This window comes from Pseudophryne corroboree, chromosome 7 (genome assembly GCF_028390025.1).
Source record: "Pseudophryne corroboree isolate aPseCor3 chromosome 7, aPseCor3.hap2, whole genome shotgun sequence".
In the NCBI taxonomy this organism is placed as follows: Eukaryota; Metazoa; Chordata; class Amphibia; order Anura; family Myobatrachidae; genus Pseudophryne; species Pseudophryne corroboree.
Window position 1 is genome coordinate 411,387,429 of NC_086450.1, and position 18,655 is coordinate 411,406,083.

At 47.0% G+C, this 18,655-nt stretch overlaps 1 protein-coding gene across 1 annotated transcript in view; it reads right to left on the reverse strand.

Annotated features, from left to right (window-relative positions):
- The window catches only part of MLST8 (MTOR associated protein, LST8 homolog), a 79,758-nt gene extending 62,793 nt beyond the window's left edge, over positions 1 to 16,965 (reverse strand). Inside the window, exons 1-3 of the mRNA XM_063934705.1 lie at positions 16,839 to 16,965; positions 15,498 to 15,634; positions 2,867 to 2,918 (exon numbers count right to left, since the gene is read on the reverse strand). Coding sequence (XP_063790775.1) covers positions 2,867 to 2,918; positions 15,498 to 15,629 — 184 coding nt within the window. The 5' untranslated portion in view covers positions 15,630 to 15,634; positions 16,839 to 16,965. The remainder of the gene's footprint in view (positions 1 to 2,866; positions 2,919 to 15,497; positions 15,635 to 16,838) is intronic.
- Positions 16,966 to 18,655: the final 1,690 nt, after the last annotated feature.

Here is an 18,655-nt window from a genome sequence, read left to right on the forward strand (position 1 = left end):
CCCTCGATGCAGTGAGCCTGTTGCCAGCAGGACTCACTGAAAATAAAAAACTTTTTCTAAGCAGCTCTTTAGGAGAGCCACCTAGATTGCACCCTGCTCGGACGGGCACAAAAACCTAACTGAGGCTTGGAGGAGGGTCATAGGGGGAGGAGCCAGTGCACACCACCTGATCCTAAAGCTTTATTTTTGTGCCCTGTCTCCTGCGGAGCCGCTAATCCCCATGGTCCTGACGGAGTCCCCAGCATCCACTAGGACGTTAGAGAAAATACGTTTGTTTCTTCACCGTCGACACTAGATTCGGTGTCCGTGTCGGTGTCTGTGTCGACCGACTGAGGTAAAGGGCGTTTTACAGCCCCTGACGGTGTTTGAGACGCCTGGACAGGTACTAACTGGTTTGCCGGCCGTCTCATGTCGTCAACCGACTTTTGCAGCGTGCTGACACTATCACGTAATTCCATAAACAAAGCCATCCATTCCGGTGTCGACTCCCTAGGGGGTGACATCACCATTACAGGCAATTGCTCCGCCTCCACGCCAACATCGTCCTCATACATGTCGACACACACGTACCGACACACAGCAGACACACAGGGAATGCTCTGATAGAAGACAGGACCCCACTAGCCCTTTGGGGAGACAGAGGGAGAGTTTGCCAGCACACACCCAAGCGCTATAAATATATAGGGACAACCTTAAATAAGTGTGTTCCCCTTATAGCAGCTTAAATATTATTAATATCGCCAAATAAGTGCCCCCCCCTCTCTGTTTTTACCCTGTTTCTGTAGTGCAGTGCAGGGGAGAGCCTGGGAGCCTTCCTAGCAGCGGAGCTGTGTAGGAAAATGGCGCTGTGTGCTGAGGAGAATAGGCCCCGCCCCCTTTTCGGCGGGCTTCTTCTCCCGTTTTTCTGACAACCTGGCAGGGGTTAAATACATCCATATAGCCACAGGGGCTATATGTGATGTATTTTTAGCCAGAATAGGTACTTTCATTGCTGCCCAGGGCGCCCCCCCCAGCGCCCTGCACCCTCAGTGACCGTTGGTGTGAAGTGTGCCGAGAGCAATGGCGCACAGCTGCAGTGCTGTGCGCTACCTCATGAAGACTGAGAAGTCTTCAGCCGCCGGTTTCTGGACCTCTACTCTCTTCGGCATCTGCAAGGGGGTCGGCGGCGCGGCTCCGGTGACCCATCCAGGCTGTACCTGTGATCGTCCCTCTGGAGCTAGTGTCCAGTAGCCTAAGAAGCCAATCCATCCTGCACGCAGGTGAGTTCACTTCTTCTCCCCTAAGTCCCTCGTTGCAGTGAGCCTGTTGCCAGCAGGACTCACTGAAAATAAAAAACCTAACAAACTTTTTCTAAGCAGCTCTTTAGGAGAGCCACCTAGATTGCACCCTGCTCGGACGGGCACAAAAACCTAACTGAGGCTTGGAGGAGGGTCATAGGGGGAGGAGCCAGTACACACCACCTAGTGGTCAAACTTTTAATTTTGTGCCCTGTCTCCTGCGGAGCCGCTATTCCCCATGGTCCTGACGGAGTCCCCAGCATCCACTTAGGACGTCAGAGAAAAAACAATTAGAAATAAAACCTAACTAAAAGCTAGGAGCAAAAGAATAGTGTGCCTTCACTCCAAGGCACAAAACTAAAACTGAGGAGTACTTCCTGTAAACAGGGGGTTGATGGGAGGGGTTAGAGGGGGAGGAGTTAGTTCTTTTCATAGCTTGTGCCAAACTCCATACTCACACACTCTAACCCCCAAGTGTAAGTGCGCAGCGTCCCCCAGATGGATGATAATGAAAATAAAGATGTGGGTGGCGTTTGAGAAGTTATTATAGAAAACAGCCATCATCCTAAGTAACTGTACTTTGCTGCCGTGCAATGGTTTTGTACCTGGCGATGGGGGGAAAGCCAGACATGCGGGGCGGACTATCCCTGTGCTGGGCGTCCCGCTTGTCTGTGAAAGTGAAATTACCCCCATAGACTGTAAGAGCAGGGAGAACACAACTGCTTCTGCATTTGCATAACACTACCACACTTTTCATAGGAGGTGGAATGATTGATACATATAAAAGTACTGGTGAGATAACAGCTGGGTAGAAACTTCTGAGTTTCATTTTATTTTACAAGCATCTAAATTATATATTCCCACTTCCTGACTTTGTTGTGCTTTCTCCTGGATAATAAATACTAGGATTTGGGGAAATTGCTCAGATTTACTTTATGTTGATTTTGGCATTTACACAAAATATTAAATCCTGGAACATATGGAAAAGTTCTGTGATGCTGTGATAGTGCTGCATAATACATTATTAGTGCACATTATGGTCAGTATGCGGTTAGCATACCGCTTATCGGGATCCCGGCTGTCGCAATACTGACGCCGGGATCTCGATGAGAGGCACCATATTGCCGCCAGTATACCGGCGAGGTAGGCGATTATCCCTCTATGGGTGTCCACGACACCCATAGAGGGATAATAGAACCTGTGGTGAGCGTAGCCACCGAGCACACAGTGTGGCAAACACAGCGAGCCCGCCAGGGGCTTCGTCGCACTTGCCCCCCTGCCGGCATTCTACCGCTCGGAATGCCGATGTTGGTATACGGACATTCAGTATCCCGGGATATCATACCGAACCCTTATAGTCAATTATGGATCCTCACTAACTATACTAAGGGGAACTCAGTATTTACACTAAGGAGGCGGGATTACATACAAATCAGGCAGCGGTTGTCACTAGCTTCTCTATTGCTGAGAAGTTGGAAAATGTGGTATCAGGTTTTATCTGGTTAACTGATTATTAAGTTAAATGGCGCAAAGCACAGAATGAATGGAATTTACATAAAATGAGCTAAGAAATATATAGGACAGCTCACCAGCAGCTGCGATCATACTCCGGTCTGGGGTCACCTCTAGAGAGTTCACTTGCTAGGACCTCCAGTCAAGGAAAACAAAATGACTTTGAATCTTGTAAGAGCTGAATGTTTATTACATTTGTACTGACAACAGCTTTCACGAATAACATTATAATCTTTAAAGGAAAAGGCGATTTTTTTCTTTTTCTTTTTTTAACAGCAATGTTTTTATTGATATTTTAAGAAAAATACACATACTAACACAGGTTAGGAGATTTCCACATTTGGACTATTGAGGCCCTGGCAGCTAGGAAAATTTCTCCAGTCAAGTAACGGTCATGTTTAGGAATAAATGAGGGCACCAATTCAATAAAGCAAACACCGGATGCAGGTTTACAATTGTCTGAAGTACTTTAGACAGTTAATCAAATACTTCTACCCAGAAGCCTCGAAGGGCTGGACAATCCCAAAACTCCTGGAAAAGGGTTCTTTCCTCCGAGCATTGCTTCCAGCAAAATTTCTAACAGGACGACCACATTTTATGAAGTTTAAAGAGAGTAAGATACAAGCGGCGGAGCAATTTGAAATGCATCTTAATAGGATTAGTGCATGTAGACATATTGGGGTATATGCAATTGCGGTCGAATTCCCGAAATTGTCGAATTTCGGGTCATTTTCGACCAAAAAAAAAATTCGCCTATGCAATTCAGTGCTTTCCGACCAAAAAACGGACTTTCAAAATTCGACTTTTTGAAATTCGAATTTTTGCAAATTCGACTTTTCTGCAATGATATAAGTGCTGCAATTCGACCAAAGCATATTCAATTCAAGTTTGGAAATTCGACAGCAGTGCTTTTAGACAGCAAATTCGTCATTTTCAATCCGCCACACTTTGGAGGGTGAAAACAAATAAAAAAAATTTAAACATGGTTTTTTTTGTGTTTTTTTTTTTTGGGAATAGCAGATCTATTTATATTAGAAGGGATTAGGTACTTTTTTTTTTTTTTTGGAGGCACAAATATTATTTATAATTTTTTTAAAATATTATTTTTATTTTATTTTATTTTTTATTGCTGGAACGGTACAATCCGAAAAAAAAATTGCGTGGGGTCCCCCCTCCAAAGCATAACCAGCCTCGGGCTCTTCGAGCTGGTCCTGGTTCTAAAAATGCGGGGGGAAAATTGACAGGGGATCCCCCGTATTTTTAAAACCAGCACCGGGCTCTGCGCCTGGTGCTGGTGCCAAAAATACGGGGGACAAAAAGAGTAGGGGTCCCCCGTATTTTTAACACCAGCATCGGGCTCCACTAGCTGGACAGATAATGCCACAGCCGGGGGTCACTTTTATGCCGTGCCCTGCGGCCGTGGCATTAAATATCCAACTAGTCACCCCTGGCCGGGGTACCCTGGGGGAGTGGGGACCCCTTCAATCAAGGGGTCCCCCCCAGCCACCCAAGGGCCAGGGGTGAAGCCCGAGGCTGTCCCCCCCCATCCAATGGGCTGCGGATGGGAGGGCTGATAGCCTTTTGTGATAATTTAAAGATATTGTTTTTTCCAGTAGTACTACAAGTCCCAGCAAGCCTCCCCCGCAAGCTGGTACTTGGAGAACCACAAGTACCAGCATGCGGGAGAAAAACGGGCCCGCTGGTACCTGTAGTACTACTGGAAAAAAAATACCCAAATAAAAACAGGACACACACACCGTGAAAGTAAAACTTTATTTCTTACGTCGACACACACATACTTACCTATGTTCACACGCCGACATCGGTCCTCTTCTCCATGTAGAATCCAGGGGTACCTGAAAAAAAAGATCAATATACTCACCTCAGCCATGGTCCAGAGATACATCCACGTACTTGTAGAAAATAACAAACCGCAAATACCCGACCAAACGGACTGAAAGGGGTCCCATGCTGACACATGGGACCCCTATCCCCGAATGCAGAGAGACCTGTCAGTGACAGCTGTCACAGAAAGGTCTCTATAGCCAATCAGGAAGCGCAACTTCGTTGCGCTCATCTGATTGGCTCTGTACGTCTGAGCAGACAGCGCATCGCACAGCCCAGTCCATTATATTCAATGGTGGGAACTTAGCGGCTAGCGGTGAGGTCACCCGCCGGTCAGCGGCTGACCGGCGGGTGACCCCCCCGCTAGCCGCTAAGTTCCCACCATTGAAAGTAATGGAGCGGCTTTGCGATGCGCTGTCACATCACAGACGGCGCACAGCCAATCAGATGAGCGCCACGGAAGTAGCGCTTCCTGATTGGCTGAAGGGACTTCAGTGACAGGAGTCACGTGATGTCCCGGCATTCGGGAGAAAGGGGTCTGATGTGAAAGCATTGGACCCCTTTCTAGTCCGGTATGGATCGGTGTTCGTTTTTTTGTTTTGCCAAGTACGTGGATTATCTCTGGACCTGGATGTACCTCTGGACGCTGGAAGGTGAGTATAATTTTTTCACAGGTACCTCGGATCGTCGGAGACCGTGGCAGTCGGCGTGTCAACATAGGTAAGTATGTGTGTGTCGGCGTATGAAATAAAGTTTTACTTTCACGGTGTGTGTGTCCTGTTTTTATTTGGGTATTTTTTTTCCAGTAGTACTACAGGTACCAGCGGGCCCGTTTTTCTCCCGCATGCTGATACTTGTGGTTCTCCAAGTACCAGCTTGCGGGGGAGGCTTGCTGGGACTTGTAGTACTAATGGAAAAAACAATATCTTTTTATTATCACAAAAGGCTATCAGCCCCCCCATCCGCAGCCCATTGGATGGGGGGGGGGGGACAGCCTCGGGCTTCACCCCTGGCCCTTGGGTGGCTGGGGGGGGGGGACCCCTTGATTGTAGGGGTCCCCACTCCCCCAGGGTACCCCGGCCAGGGGTGACTAGTTGGGTAGTTAATGCCACGGCCGCAGGGCACGGCATAAAAGTGACCCCCGGCTGTGGCATTATCTGTCCAGCTAGTGGAGCCCGATGCTGGTGTTAAAAATACGGGGGACCCCTACTCTTTTTGTCCCCCGTATTTTTGGCACCAGCACCAGGCGCAGAGCCCGGTGCTGGTTTTAAAAATACGGGGGATCCCTGCCCAATTTTTCCCCTGCATTTTTAGAACCAGGACCAGCTCGAAGAGCCCGAGGCTGGTTATGCTTTGGAGGGGGGACCCCACGCCATTTTTTTTTCTCGTGTTTTTCCCGTTTTTTCCCGTTTTTTAAAATTGCGGCAAAATCCGCCAAATCGGCCGATTTTCGCCCGCGATTCTGGCGAATCCGTTTTTCATTGAATATGGTGAATTCCGGAAGCCACCTTCCGGAATTCACCTGGCGAATTTAGTCGAATTAAAAAACGGCGAAAAATTGCCGCGATTCGCCGTGAATTGCATATACCCCATTGATGGAATTGGTATATTTTCACCCTGCAGAATGGAGAAACGGAAATGGCTCTTTTTAAAAGAGCAAGAGTACAAACATCCTCCAGACGGCCTTAGGTGAAAAGATAATGTTTGGTAAAGCCAACTACATAATGCATCAACCAAGGGTGGACTGGAATGGAAAACCAGCCTAAGAAATCTATGGAAGAAGCCCTAATGGGGGCGGGCTCTGTTGATGGGGTGGACTCTGTTGAGGGGGACAGGATCTATCCTCATAGGGCCCGCATCTGAGTATGACGCAGTTGTGGCATTCCTTGCCTTTTTGGCTGCAGTTGCGTCTGCAACTTTATGCTAATGCCACTACAATACCGTTCCCTGGTGTACATCCGCCCACTTTCATGGTCTACAGGTCATGCTTTGTGCCTATTTAGTTGCCACCATCAGTCACATCATTGAAACTTTCACCAGCCCTATGCTAGGTACAGATCATCCGTCCGAGTATGGCCTCCAATGTGAGCAATTCAATATCTCTACACAGCAACATACACATATAATGATACGTCTGAATTTGGTTAGCCAGCCCGTGACCGCCCAACACATTTCTAATACACTTCTTGGTGCGTGCAATTGAATCTGTACTGCAACTCTGTACAAACACCCGCATTTGAATCTGTACTGAAATGTTCTCTGTAAAGCGGTGTATACTATGTGTGTTTTATATAAATAAGTGTTAACAAATATTAAATAAATTAATCTTATTTTAATAAGTGACAAACATAATTCAGAATGTACCTTAATATAAATTTGAATCTGGTCAATCTGCATTGGTCAAATTGTTTCTCCCCTCATAATTTAGCAAACCCCTGTTTAAGCCACTGTTAATTTCACACATGCCTCCAAATTAATGTTACATGCACACAGACACAGCCAGAATACACCATGTATGTATGTATGCATGCATGCATGCATGCATGCATGCAGCACAGGTATATGGATAGTGACTGCCGCATGCCACTTTTGAAAGATGCAGCCGTTGCCAGGGCAACCAGGTTGTTTGCTCTGGTGGCAGAGCTACAGTTAGAAGCAGCCATGAAGAATACTGAAGAGGTGGTTCGTTTTCAGCTGCGCTGAGGCACATGAGGCGAAGGTCACCATGAAGAAGGAGAGGAAAAGAAGGAGGGAGCCATCATCTAGTGCAGAAGAGGAGAAGAACAAAGCTAGTCATGGCAAGAAGATGATTATAATTTCCAACTCCTCGGAGAAGCAACAGCCGAAGGTACCAATCAAGGATGAGAAGAACAGGTGGGGCAAGTTTTCTTCCTCTTCGAAGTCTAAGAGGAAGAACCTACAAGATGGCAAAATTTAGATCCCTGCTGACTCCTCTGATGAGCTACATAAAGAGGTCGCACTGACACCCTCTAATAACATTTAGATTTTGTTATATATAGATATGTGTCCTTTCCTTTCATGGACTTATATCTTCTCTTATAGTCAAATATCCTGACGATAGATGACCAATGATATTAAAATGTAACTTTTATTATTCTCAGTAAAACATAAGCGAAATATTGTGCAAGTGTATTAATTTGTGTGAAAAACATAATAAAGTGAATTAAAAAGCTTTTTCACTGTGTTTTACTCTTTATTCACTGACTTTAATAGTCTTAAACAGTGTTGCAATATTTGTTACAATTGTCAACTGTTAAGTGTATTTCATTGATGTATCAATTTAAACCTCTTTTATGTGATATATAAAGGATGCTGTTATGTGACCGGCTGTCTCACAACACCTCCCCCTACATCCTGCCCCCCGAAAACCCTGATGGTGGGCATGCCGACCAACAGGGACTATTCCCACCCAACCCGATATATAACACAGCAGTATGTTTCCATCAAATGTAAAAAAAAAAATTTAGATTTTCTCAAAAAGCCAATATTTAAATTTTTTTAACTAAATCTCAAAAATTGTTCAAACTGTTGTTAATAAATACCCAAAGTTTTATTTTGGAATCAAGATGGGATAACTGCCTATTAGAGCTTACATTTTTGAGTGAAAATTGTATTTAAAAATCAACCAAAAATATTTTTTTTAGTTCACTACATTAGAGGAAAGCACATTCCTCTCTTGAGGCTTGTTTGGGGATGACTATGTGGAAAGAAACTTCAAATGTGTTAAATAGGCCCGCCTTTTATATTTGATGACTCTATGTGGAAAGATACTTCAAATGTGTTAAATAGGCCCGCCTTTTATATTTTCCTGGACCACTGCAAGTGGCCCAGGGACAGGATAGGTTTGGATGGCCTTTAAATAGTGAAGAAAAATAGGATTTTAATACCTACCGGTAAATCCTTTTCTCCTAGTCCGTAGAGGATGCTGGGGTCCACTTCAGTACCATGGGGTATAGACGGTTCCGCAGGAGCCATGGGCACTTTAAGACTTTTCAAGGGTGTGAACTGGCTCCTCCCTCTATGCCCCTCCTCCAGACCTCAGTTATAGGAACTGTGCCCAGGGAGACGGACATTTCGAGGAAAGGATTTACTTTTATACTAATGGTGAGATTCATACCAGCTCACACTTCAACCATGCCGCACAACATGGCATTCAACATGACACACGCCAACAGGCATGAACCATTTACAGCAACATGCTGAAAACAAATGAAACACAACTTGTGTAACTATAAAGAACAAACTGCAGGTAAAGTACGCACTGGGTCGGGTGCCCAGCATCCTCTACGGACTAGGAGAAAAGGATTTACCGGTAGGTATTAAAATCCTATTTTCTCATACGTCCTAGAGGATGCTGGGGTCCACTTCAGTACCATGGGGTTATACCAAAGCTCCAGTATGGGCGGGAGAGTGTGGATGACCCTGCAGTACCGATTGACCGAACTTGAGGTCCTCATCGGCCAAGGTGTCAAACTTATAAAATTTAGCAAATGTGTTTGACCCTGACCAAGTAGCTGCTCGGCAAAGTTATAAAGCCGAGACGCCCCGGGCAGCCCCCCAGGATGAGTCCACTTTCCTAGCAAGCCTGCCGTAGAGTGAGTGTGCTGAATTGTCCCTCTGATCCAGCACGTAATAGTCTGCTTAGAAGCAGGACACCCAATCTTGCTGGGAGCATACAGGACAAACAGAGCCTCTGTTTTCCATAATCGAGCTGTTCTTGCGACATAAATCTTCAAAGCTCTGACCACATCTAGAGACTGTGACTCAGTGAAAGTGTCAGTAGCTACTGGCACTACAATAGGTTGGTTTATGTGAAAGGACGAAACCACCTTTGGAAGAAAGTGTTGACGAGTTCTTAACTCTGCCCTATCTTCATGGAAGATCAGGTAAGGGCTCTTGTGAGACAAGGCCCCCAACTCCGACACCCGCCTTGCAGATGCCAAGGCCAAAAGCATCACCACTTTCCAAGTGAGAAACTTCAATTCTATCTCCTGCAGAGGTTCAAACCAATCTGATTGAAGGAACTGCAACACCACATTTAGGCCCCATGGTGCCACTGGAGGCACAAATGGAGGCTGGATGTGCAGAACCCCTTTCATAAGAGTGGGGATGACTTCCTTGGGAATACCCTTTCGGGTTAGGATCCGACGCTCAACAGCCATGCCGTCAAACGTAGCCGCGGTAAGTCTTGATAAACACACGGCCCCTGTTGTAGTAGGTCCTCTCGAGGAGGAAGAGGCAGAGGATCTTCTATGAGCAATTCCTGAAGATCTGGATACCAAGCCCTCCTTGGCCAGTCTGGGGCAATGAAGATTGCTCAAACTCTTGTTCTTATTATTATTTTGAGAACTTTTGGAATCAGTGGAAGTGGAGGGAAAACATACCGACCGAAACACCCACTGGGCCACCAGTGCATCCACTGCTACTGCTTGAGGGACTCTCGACCTGGAACAATATCTCTGAAGCTTCTTGTTTAGACGAGATGCCATCATGTCTACTTGAGGAACTCCCCAAAGACTTGTCACCTCTGCGAAGACTTCTTAGTGGAGGCCCCACTCTCCTGGATATAGATTGTGTATGTTGAGCAAGTCTGCTTCCCAGTTGTCCACTCCCGGAATGAAAATTGCTGACAGAGCTCTAACATGTCTTTCTGCCCAGAGGAGAATCCTTGTCACCTCTGTCATTGCCGCTCTGCTTTTCATTCCGCCTTGCCTGTTTATGTACGCGACTGCTTTTAAATTGTCCGACTGGATCTTCATGGGATCTTGAAGAAGATGTACCGCTTGTAGAAGGCCGTTGTAAATGGCTCTCAATTCCAGAACATTTATGTGAAGGCAGGCTTCCTGACTTGACCATTTTCCTTGGAAGCTTTTCCCCTGTGTGACAGCTCTACAGCCTCGGAGACTTGCATCCATGGTTATCAGGACCCAGTCGTGAATCCCAAACCTGCGTCCCTCTAGTAGGTGAGAACTGTGTAGCCACCCCAGGAGCGAAATCCTGGCATTAGGGGACAGGATTATTTTCCGGTGCATGTGTAGGTGGGATCCGGACCACTTGTCCAACAGGTCCCACTGGAATACTCTGGCATGAAATCGGCCAAACTGTATGGCCTCGTAGGCCGCTACCATTTTCCCCAACAACCGAATGCATTGATGGGTCGACACGCTTGTTGGTTTCAAAATTAGTTTGCCTATTTTCTGGATTTCCAGAGCCTTTTCCACTGAAAGAAATACTCTCCGTACTTCTGTGTCCGGAATCATCCCTAAAAAGGACAATCTTGTCGTCGGTTCCAACTGCGACTTTGGAAATTCATGATCTAACCGTGTTGTTGGAGTACTGACAGGGAGAGTGCAATGTTCTGCACCAACTGTTCCCTGGATCTCGCTTTTATCAGGAGATCGTCCAGATAAGGAATTATATTGACTCCTTTTTAACGAAGGAGGACCATCATCTCCGTCATCACCTTGGTGAATACCCTCGGTGCCGTGGAGAGTCCGAACGGCAACGTCTGAAACTGGTAATGGCAATCCTGTACTGCGAATCTCAGATAAGCTTGGTGAGGGGGATAAATGGGAACATGCAAGTAAGCATCTTTTATATCTACTGACACCATGAAGTCCCCCTCTTCCAGACTGGAAATCACTACTTTCAGGGATTCCATCTTGAACTTGAACCTTTTCAGGTAGAGATTCAGGTTTTTCAGGTTTAAAATCGGTCTGACCGAGCCGTCCGGCTTCGGAACTACGAAGAGGCTTGAATAAAAAACCTTCTCCTTACTGTGCCAAGGGTACCAGGACAATGACCTGATCCTGACAATTTTTGAATTGCCATTGTTACTGCCTCTCTTCCCGGAAGAGAAGCTGGCAAGGTCGATTTGAAAAATCGGCATGGGCGGACGTCTTGAAACTCTAGTTTGTACCCATGGGACACTATTTGTAAGACCCATTGGTTCAGGCCAGATTGAATCCAGATTTGGCTGAAAAGTTTCAGACGTGCTCCCACCCGAGCGGACTCCAGCAAGGGAGCCCCAGTGTTATGCTGCAGATTTGGCAGAAGCAGGGGTGGACTTCTGCTCCTGCTATCCGGGAGACGCTGCGGATTTCTTTCCTTTTCTCATTCCCCTACCTGCAAAAAAGGGGGAACCTTTGGCCTTTTTGTATTTGTTGAGCCGAAAGGACTGTATGTGAGAGTGATGTGTCTTTTTCGCCGGTGTAGGAGCATAAGGCAAGAATGTCGACTTACCTGCGGTAGCCGCCGAGACTAACGCATACAGCCCATCACCAAACAAGGCCTCACCTTTATACGGGAGAGCCTCCATATTTCTTTTGGAATCTGCATCAGCATTCCACTGGCGAATCCACAACGCCCTCCGAGCCGATACTGCCATGTTAGCGGTTCTTGATCCCAAGAAACCAATATATTTTGTGGTTTCTAGTACGTACGCAGCAGCACCTTTGATATGACCTAACGTTAGGAGTATCTCATCTCCATCTATTGTGTCAATGTCTAATGACAAGTTTTCTGACCACTTTTCAATAGCACTACTCACAGACAACGGTAGGCCTGAGTAGTGTCCCATTGGCCACATCAATAGATCACCTCACTCACTTGCGGTCTGTCAGCTCCTTAAGTGAAGCCATTCCAGGCACAGGGGGAAACACCTTTTCTCTTTTATGAAAGGGTCCTGTCTAAAATGCGGGTTGAACTCCCACCTTTTTTGGAAAAAGGTAAGCGGCCTGAATTCTTTTTGGGAATCTGAAATTTCTTTACAGGTTAAATCAGACTCCCTCCAAGAGACTGTACAACTCCTGAGGTGGAGGGAAAATGACATTACTTCTTTACTAAAGTAAACCCTCTCCTTGTGGTAAAAGAGGGGGCTTCGTAACTTCTAACACCTCCTTTATAGCTAAAACATGTTTTGAATGCTTTTTTGCCAACTTAGGACCTATTCCCCTGGAATCACTAATGTCGACACATGAATCAGAGTCTGTGTCGGTATCAGTTTGTACTACTTGTGCAAATTTGTATGTGACCCAGAAAGGTCCCTGTGGATGAAAGGCAGAACTATTAAAAATCACATCTTCAACAGATTATTTTCATTTTCTGTATGAGATTCAATCCAACCTCGTACTGATATGGGCCCTCATTCCGAGTTGTTCACTCGCAAGCTGCTTTTAGCAGCATTGCACACGCTAAGCCGCCGCCTACTGGGAGTGAATCTTAGCTTATCAAAATTGCGAACGAAAGGTTCTCAAAATTGCGAATAGAAATTTCTTTGCAGTTTCTGAGTAGCTCGAGACTTACTCTTCCAGTGCGATCAGTTCAGTGCTTGTCGTTCCTGGTTTGACGTCACAAACACACCCAGCGTTCGCCCAGACACTCCTCCGTTTCTCCAGCCACTCCCGCGTTTTTCCCAGAAACTGTAGCGTTTTTTCACACACTCCCATAAAACTGCCAGTTTCTGCCCAGAAACACCCACTTCCTGTCAATCACATTACGATCACCAGAACGAAGAAAAAACCTTGTAATGCCGTGAGTAAAATACCAATCTTCATAGCAAATTTACTTGGCGCAGTCGCAGTGCGAACATTGCGCATGCGCAATAAGCGGAAAATCGCTGCGATGCGAAAAAAATTACCGAGCGAACAACTCGGAATGACCACCATGATTCACACTATCATGTAACCTTTCACCCAGTCAGGCTCTTGGTGTCACATTACACCTGTGTCCCTAACATGTCTCCACAGAGTTTTCTGCCACAGACATGTCACACACGTGCACAACCACACCACAGACACTCCGGGACTTATAGGGGACAGACCCACAGTAAAATCTGTCAGAGGAACACAGATATGATTTGACAGTTCACAACCCAGCGCCAGTAACACAATGTCTGTGAACACAAAATGCCCACTGACATTCAGCACTTTTATAATGTTAATCACACAATTATATAGCACCAAATTCACTGTGGCCCCCCCTGTTTTGCACCCTGATACTTGTTCAGTAATGGAGGAGGACCAGCGTTGTCTCTGCAGCCTGAGGAGAGAGAAAATGGCGCTGAGCAGTGTGCTGGCTGACTGAGGAGGAAGCTCCACTTTTCAGTGGTGTGTTTCTCCTCAGCTTTTATGAGGTAATTTTTTATACTGGCGGGGGTAGGACTGTGCCTCAGCAACATATGCCCCTTATTTATGCCAGCTTCCATAGGTTTCATGCTGCCCAGGGCAAGGTCCCCCCCCCCCCCCCCCGCAGTGCCTGTGTATGTGTGTGCAACATGGCGCGCTGCGCTCCCGCCAGCCGCGCGGTACCTTTAGCCGTCACTTTCTTGATTGAAGATCTGTCTTCTAACACTCACCTGTCTTCTGACTTCTGGCTCTGTGAGGGGGGTGACGGCGTGCTGTGGGAGTGAGCATCTAGGCACGGCTAGCGTTCAGTTCCCTTCAGGAGCTAATGGTGTCCTGTCAGCCAGAAGCAGAACCATGAAACTCTTTAGGAAGTTGGTTCCTACTTCTGCCCCCTCAGTCCCACGAAGCAGGGAGACTGTTGCCAGCAGTTCTCCCTGAAAATACAAAACCTAACATAAGTATTTTCAGAGAAACTCAGTAGAGCTCCTCTGGAGTGCATCCAGTCTGCCTGGGCACATTTCTAAAAAAACTGAGGTCTAGAGGAGGGGCATAGAGGGAGGAGCCAGTTCACACACTTGAAAAGTCTTTAAGTGCCCATGGCTCCTGTGGAACCGTCTATACCCCATGGTACTGAAGTGGACCCCAGCATCCTCTAGGACGTATGAGAAAGCCCATTGGTCACTAAGTTAAGCCTACCAAAACCTAACCTGTCCCCGGACCATTTGTGTCACATTTGAAAAAGTAGAGTGTTTAATTACAGAGGAGTATCAGATCGGGAGAATGTGTACTGGGAGAGCAAGGAAAAATGGGTGCTGGGAGGGAGAGACACAGCAGACTGGAAGCAACACTGTACTCACAAGAAGAAGCCTAAAGGCCCGTACACACTGGTCGATATATCGGCCGTTCTCTTGAACGGCCGATATATCGCGGGACCGTCGGCCAGTGTGTACGGCCAATACGTCTGTGAACTCCGTCGTTCACAGACGTATCGCGTCGGCCGCGCAGCACAGCCGACGGCCAATATATCTACCGATATATTGGCGCGTCGCTGTGTGTGTATGGGGCGGTTGGCCGACCGCCCGTACACATGCTGCGGCGGCCGGCAGTGATTGACAGCTGAACTGGGCGCCCAGTTCATGACGTCAGTCCCCGACGGATCGGGCAGTGTGTATGCTGAACACACTGCCCGATCCGTCCATAGATCTATCTGCAGATCAATTGATCTGCAGATATATCTACTAGTGTGTACCCAACTTTAGTCACCCGGCTACCATTGGACCAGTGCGAAAGCTACTGTACAATTCTCCCATTTGTGGTGTATTACAAGGAACAAACAAAAACTGAGCATCTTAGCTATGCTGTTATTTCAGACTGTCTGAAACACAGTACAGTGACAGTCTACTGCTTCCAGAGGAAACTCAAACTTCTTGTAAAATACATTTTAAGAATCACCCCCCAAAAAAATTCTACTTCTCCGATGGGTCTGCCGCACAATTTTCCTTGCTGTGGTTCTTCATTCGGGATTCCGGCGCCGGCACTGTGATCCATGTCAGGATCCCAACGTCAGTATTCTGTGCAATGCCAGGATTCTGGCTGGTAGGATCCCAAACGCCGGGATCCAGTATAAACCAGCCAACCCTGGTCTGCTAATCTGTATATATAATATATATTTATTTATTTTAAACAAAACTACAAAGGTAAGCCTGCTGAAGGATACAGAATCTTGATGTTGCACGGTGCGAGTGCAGATGCCACTATGTGCTTGCCAGAAACGTACGGTGTGGTCATAGCCGGCTGTGGCTAAGATGACGGGATCACTGCCCACCGTGCCCTGCGAGGAATTCATCATGATGCCTAAAAGCATTAAAAAAAGTGGATGTGAATGTAAATATAGATCATCACATAGTCACACTAATGTTCTGGCCCCGATGCCCATCTGTATAACAGAACAATGTGCAAAGCAGGTGGCACCGACCATTCTTTCAAGGCTCACAACAGGATGGATTAAGTTGTCTGAAACGTTGTCATTTGGTTCCATAACATTAAAACCCCCTTACTAATATTGTGTAGCCCCCCCTGGTGCTGCCAAAACAGCTCTCAAGGCATGGACTTCACAACTTGGTATCTGGCATCAAGACAAGGGCTGGGGCATGGCCAATGCAGGGAGCAGCGGCCAGCCCCCCTCCTCAGGGAATATTTTTAAAGATAGCTTCAGTTCATTGGGGGGGTAGGGGGCTGCCAGGTGAGGAGCAGAGGGCGGCTTCTGGGGGTAGCAGATGTGACCGCTCACCCTCCTGCACATCTTGTAGTCTGACTCATTACAATGCCACTGGCTTTGGGCCCCTTGATAGTGGCGGGATCCGATGCACTGGACCGGCTGCACCGCCACTAGTTCCGCCAAGTACCACACCATCCCTTTAAACGAGATGCAGTCACATGACCAGCGGTTGGGATCCCGACGCTGGCATCCCAATCGCTGGCAAAGCTGCCGGTCGCCATGCTGACACACAGGTACAATTCCCACTCGTGGATGTCCACGACACCCACAGAGTGGGAATAGAACTTGAGGTGAGTGCAGCGAGCCACCATGCCTGCTGCATGGTTAGCGCAGAGAGCCCACAAGGGACTCCATTGTGCTCCCCGCCCGCCGGGATCGGTATGGTGACCTCAGGGATCCCGACCACCTGCAAAAACAATCCCAGCCCCTTTAAACAGGGAGGCTCATGGTTTACACAGTATATGGCTGATTAAAACCAGGTGTATTGCAGGCTTGAAGTCCGCTGCCAGAGAATCTTTGTAAATCATATGTGCCCCGGTTTAAAGAGATAGTAAGGTAAGCCTATCTCATAGATATATATCACACACCAGTAATATAGAATGATCATTTTATATACCACACATGATGCTAGAGATACTTTATTATCAGCTATCATACTGAGACATGCTATGCACAGCTCTCCACATGTTGTGAAACTACTAATCCCACCACAGCAGGTGGAAAGCTGCAGTCCGGCTGGACCTGCAATGTATCGTGGCCACCGATACCAAGCAATCTCACCTCCTCCGGTAACCGACAGGGTAGCGTCTAGGATGCCTTCGCCGGAAGGACCTAGTGTACGTCAGGCAGTGGGCGGTGCTGGGGGCGGAGTCGAAAGAAGCGTCGCGCGCGCGTACGCGTGGTACGCGGAACTTTAAATAGCAGTGCACTGCAGTCAGTGGCACAGAAGGAAGGGATAGTGCGGCTATGGTATTGAAGCGCTCCGTGGCTGATTCTCTTCATCATAAAGACCACGTCCTTATGGCGAAGAGAAAATATACTCAACCGCTGCTTGTTTATGCGTCATATGCACTCCTCGATGACGTAAAGAACACTGAGGTTATACAAGTTTTTCTTTTTACTGATTTATTTTGTCTACGCTTCCGGACTCATTTTCCTAACGACAGCTGCGCTTTAATTACTTTATTTAGTCTTCGGGAAAATGGCGCTTCCAATGCACTATAGAGACTGTATACTGCAGACAAGCAGCAGTTTTCTCTCCTGTAGTAAGTGCGGCTGTTGCTTGGCGACCAGCAAGGCAAGCTCTCTGAGAAAACTTCTGGATTGGAAAGTGCCTGATACAGGGTTCCTGCTGCTGTACAGTGTGGTAGGGTAGTCACATTTTTTTAAATGTGTGTATGGCACTGCATGCAGGTGGATAGCACTGGGCATATGTATATTATATTCTAATCTGTTGCGTTTTAAATATAACCAGTGTTTCCTCTTTCAAATTCCAAATATTGTGGGGTCAAAATGTGTAATTTTAAACACTGTGGTACAGACATAAGGTAAAACGCAACAAAACACTCAGGCCCATATTTATCAAGCTTTGGAGAGTGATAAATTGCATGGTGAAAAGTACCAGCCAATCAGCCTCTAACTGCCATGCTAAAGGCTGTGTTTGAAAAATTAGTTAGGAGCTGATTGGTTGGTACTTTATCACCAGGCAATTTATCACTCTCCAAGGCTTGATAAATCTGGGCCTCAGTGTTTCCACTGTAAGTGCAAACAGTGAATATACAGTAACTCCTCTACTATGGAGTCAATTTGATTAGCTGCGAACTCCACTGTGTGTTGTTGTAACGGCATGGAAAACTGCAATCACACATCACGCAGCCCCATTACATGCAGATTTCTCCCTAAACTCACAGATTTTGTACTGGCCCTATTGGGCTATGAATATCTATCCCTTTAAAGGTGGGTAAACACTTTTATTGAACGGCCAATATATCGCGAGTCCTTAGGCCAGTGTGTACGGGCAATATGTATGTGAACTCTTTCGTTCACAGACATATCGCGTCGGCCCCGCAGCACAGCCGGCGGCCAATATATCTACCTATATATTGGCGCATCACTCTGTGTGTACGGGCAACCAGCCGGCCGCCCGTACAGATGCTGCGGCGGCCGGCGGTGATTGACAGCTGCACTGGGCGTGAATGTGTACACGCCCGCCCAGTTCATGACGTCAGTCCCCGACGGATCGGGCAGTGTATATGCACAGCACTCAGCCCGATCCGTCCATAGATATATCTGTGTGGCATACTGGAATGTTAACAGATATTGGAAAGTTCCAAAAGCCATTTAATTTTTATCAGTGAGTGGGGGAGTTTATGGCCCCAAAACTAGTTAAACCAGTACTCACAGACCCTGCAAAATGTAAGGGGTTACAGCAGGAAGTGTAGGGGGGCAAGGAACAAAGCACAGGCTAGAATTCAGGGTGAGCTGAGGACTGAGATGGAGGGCACCGGCTGAGTGTCCAGGAGAAACGCAGTCTGGGGACTGTGGAACAAGCATGGTACTCCACAGTCCCTGGCATTATGGAGAGAAGAGCAACGTGT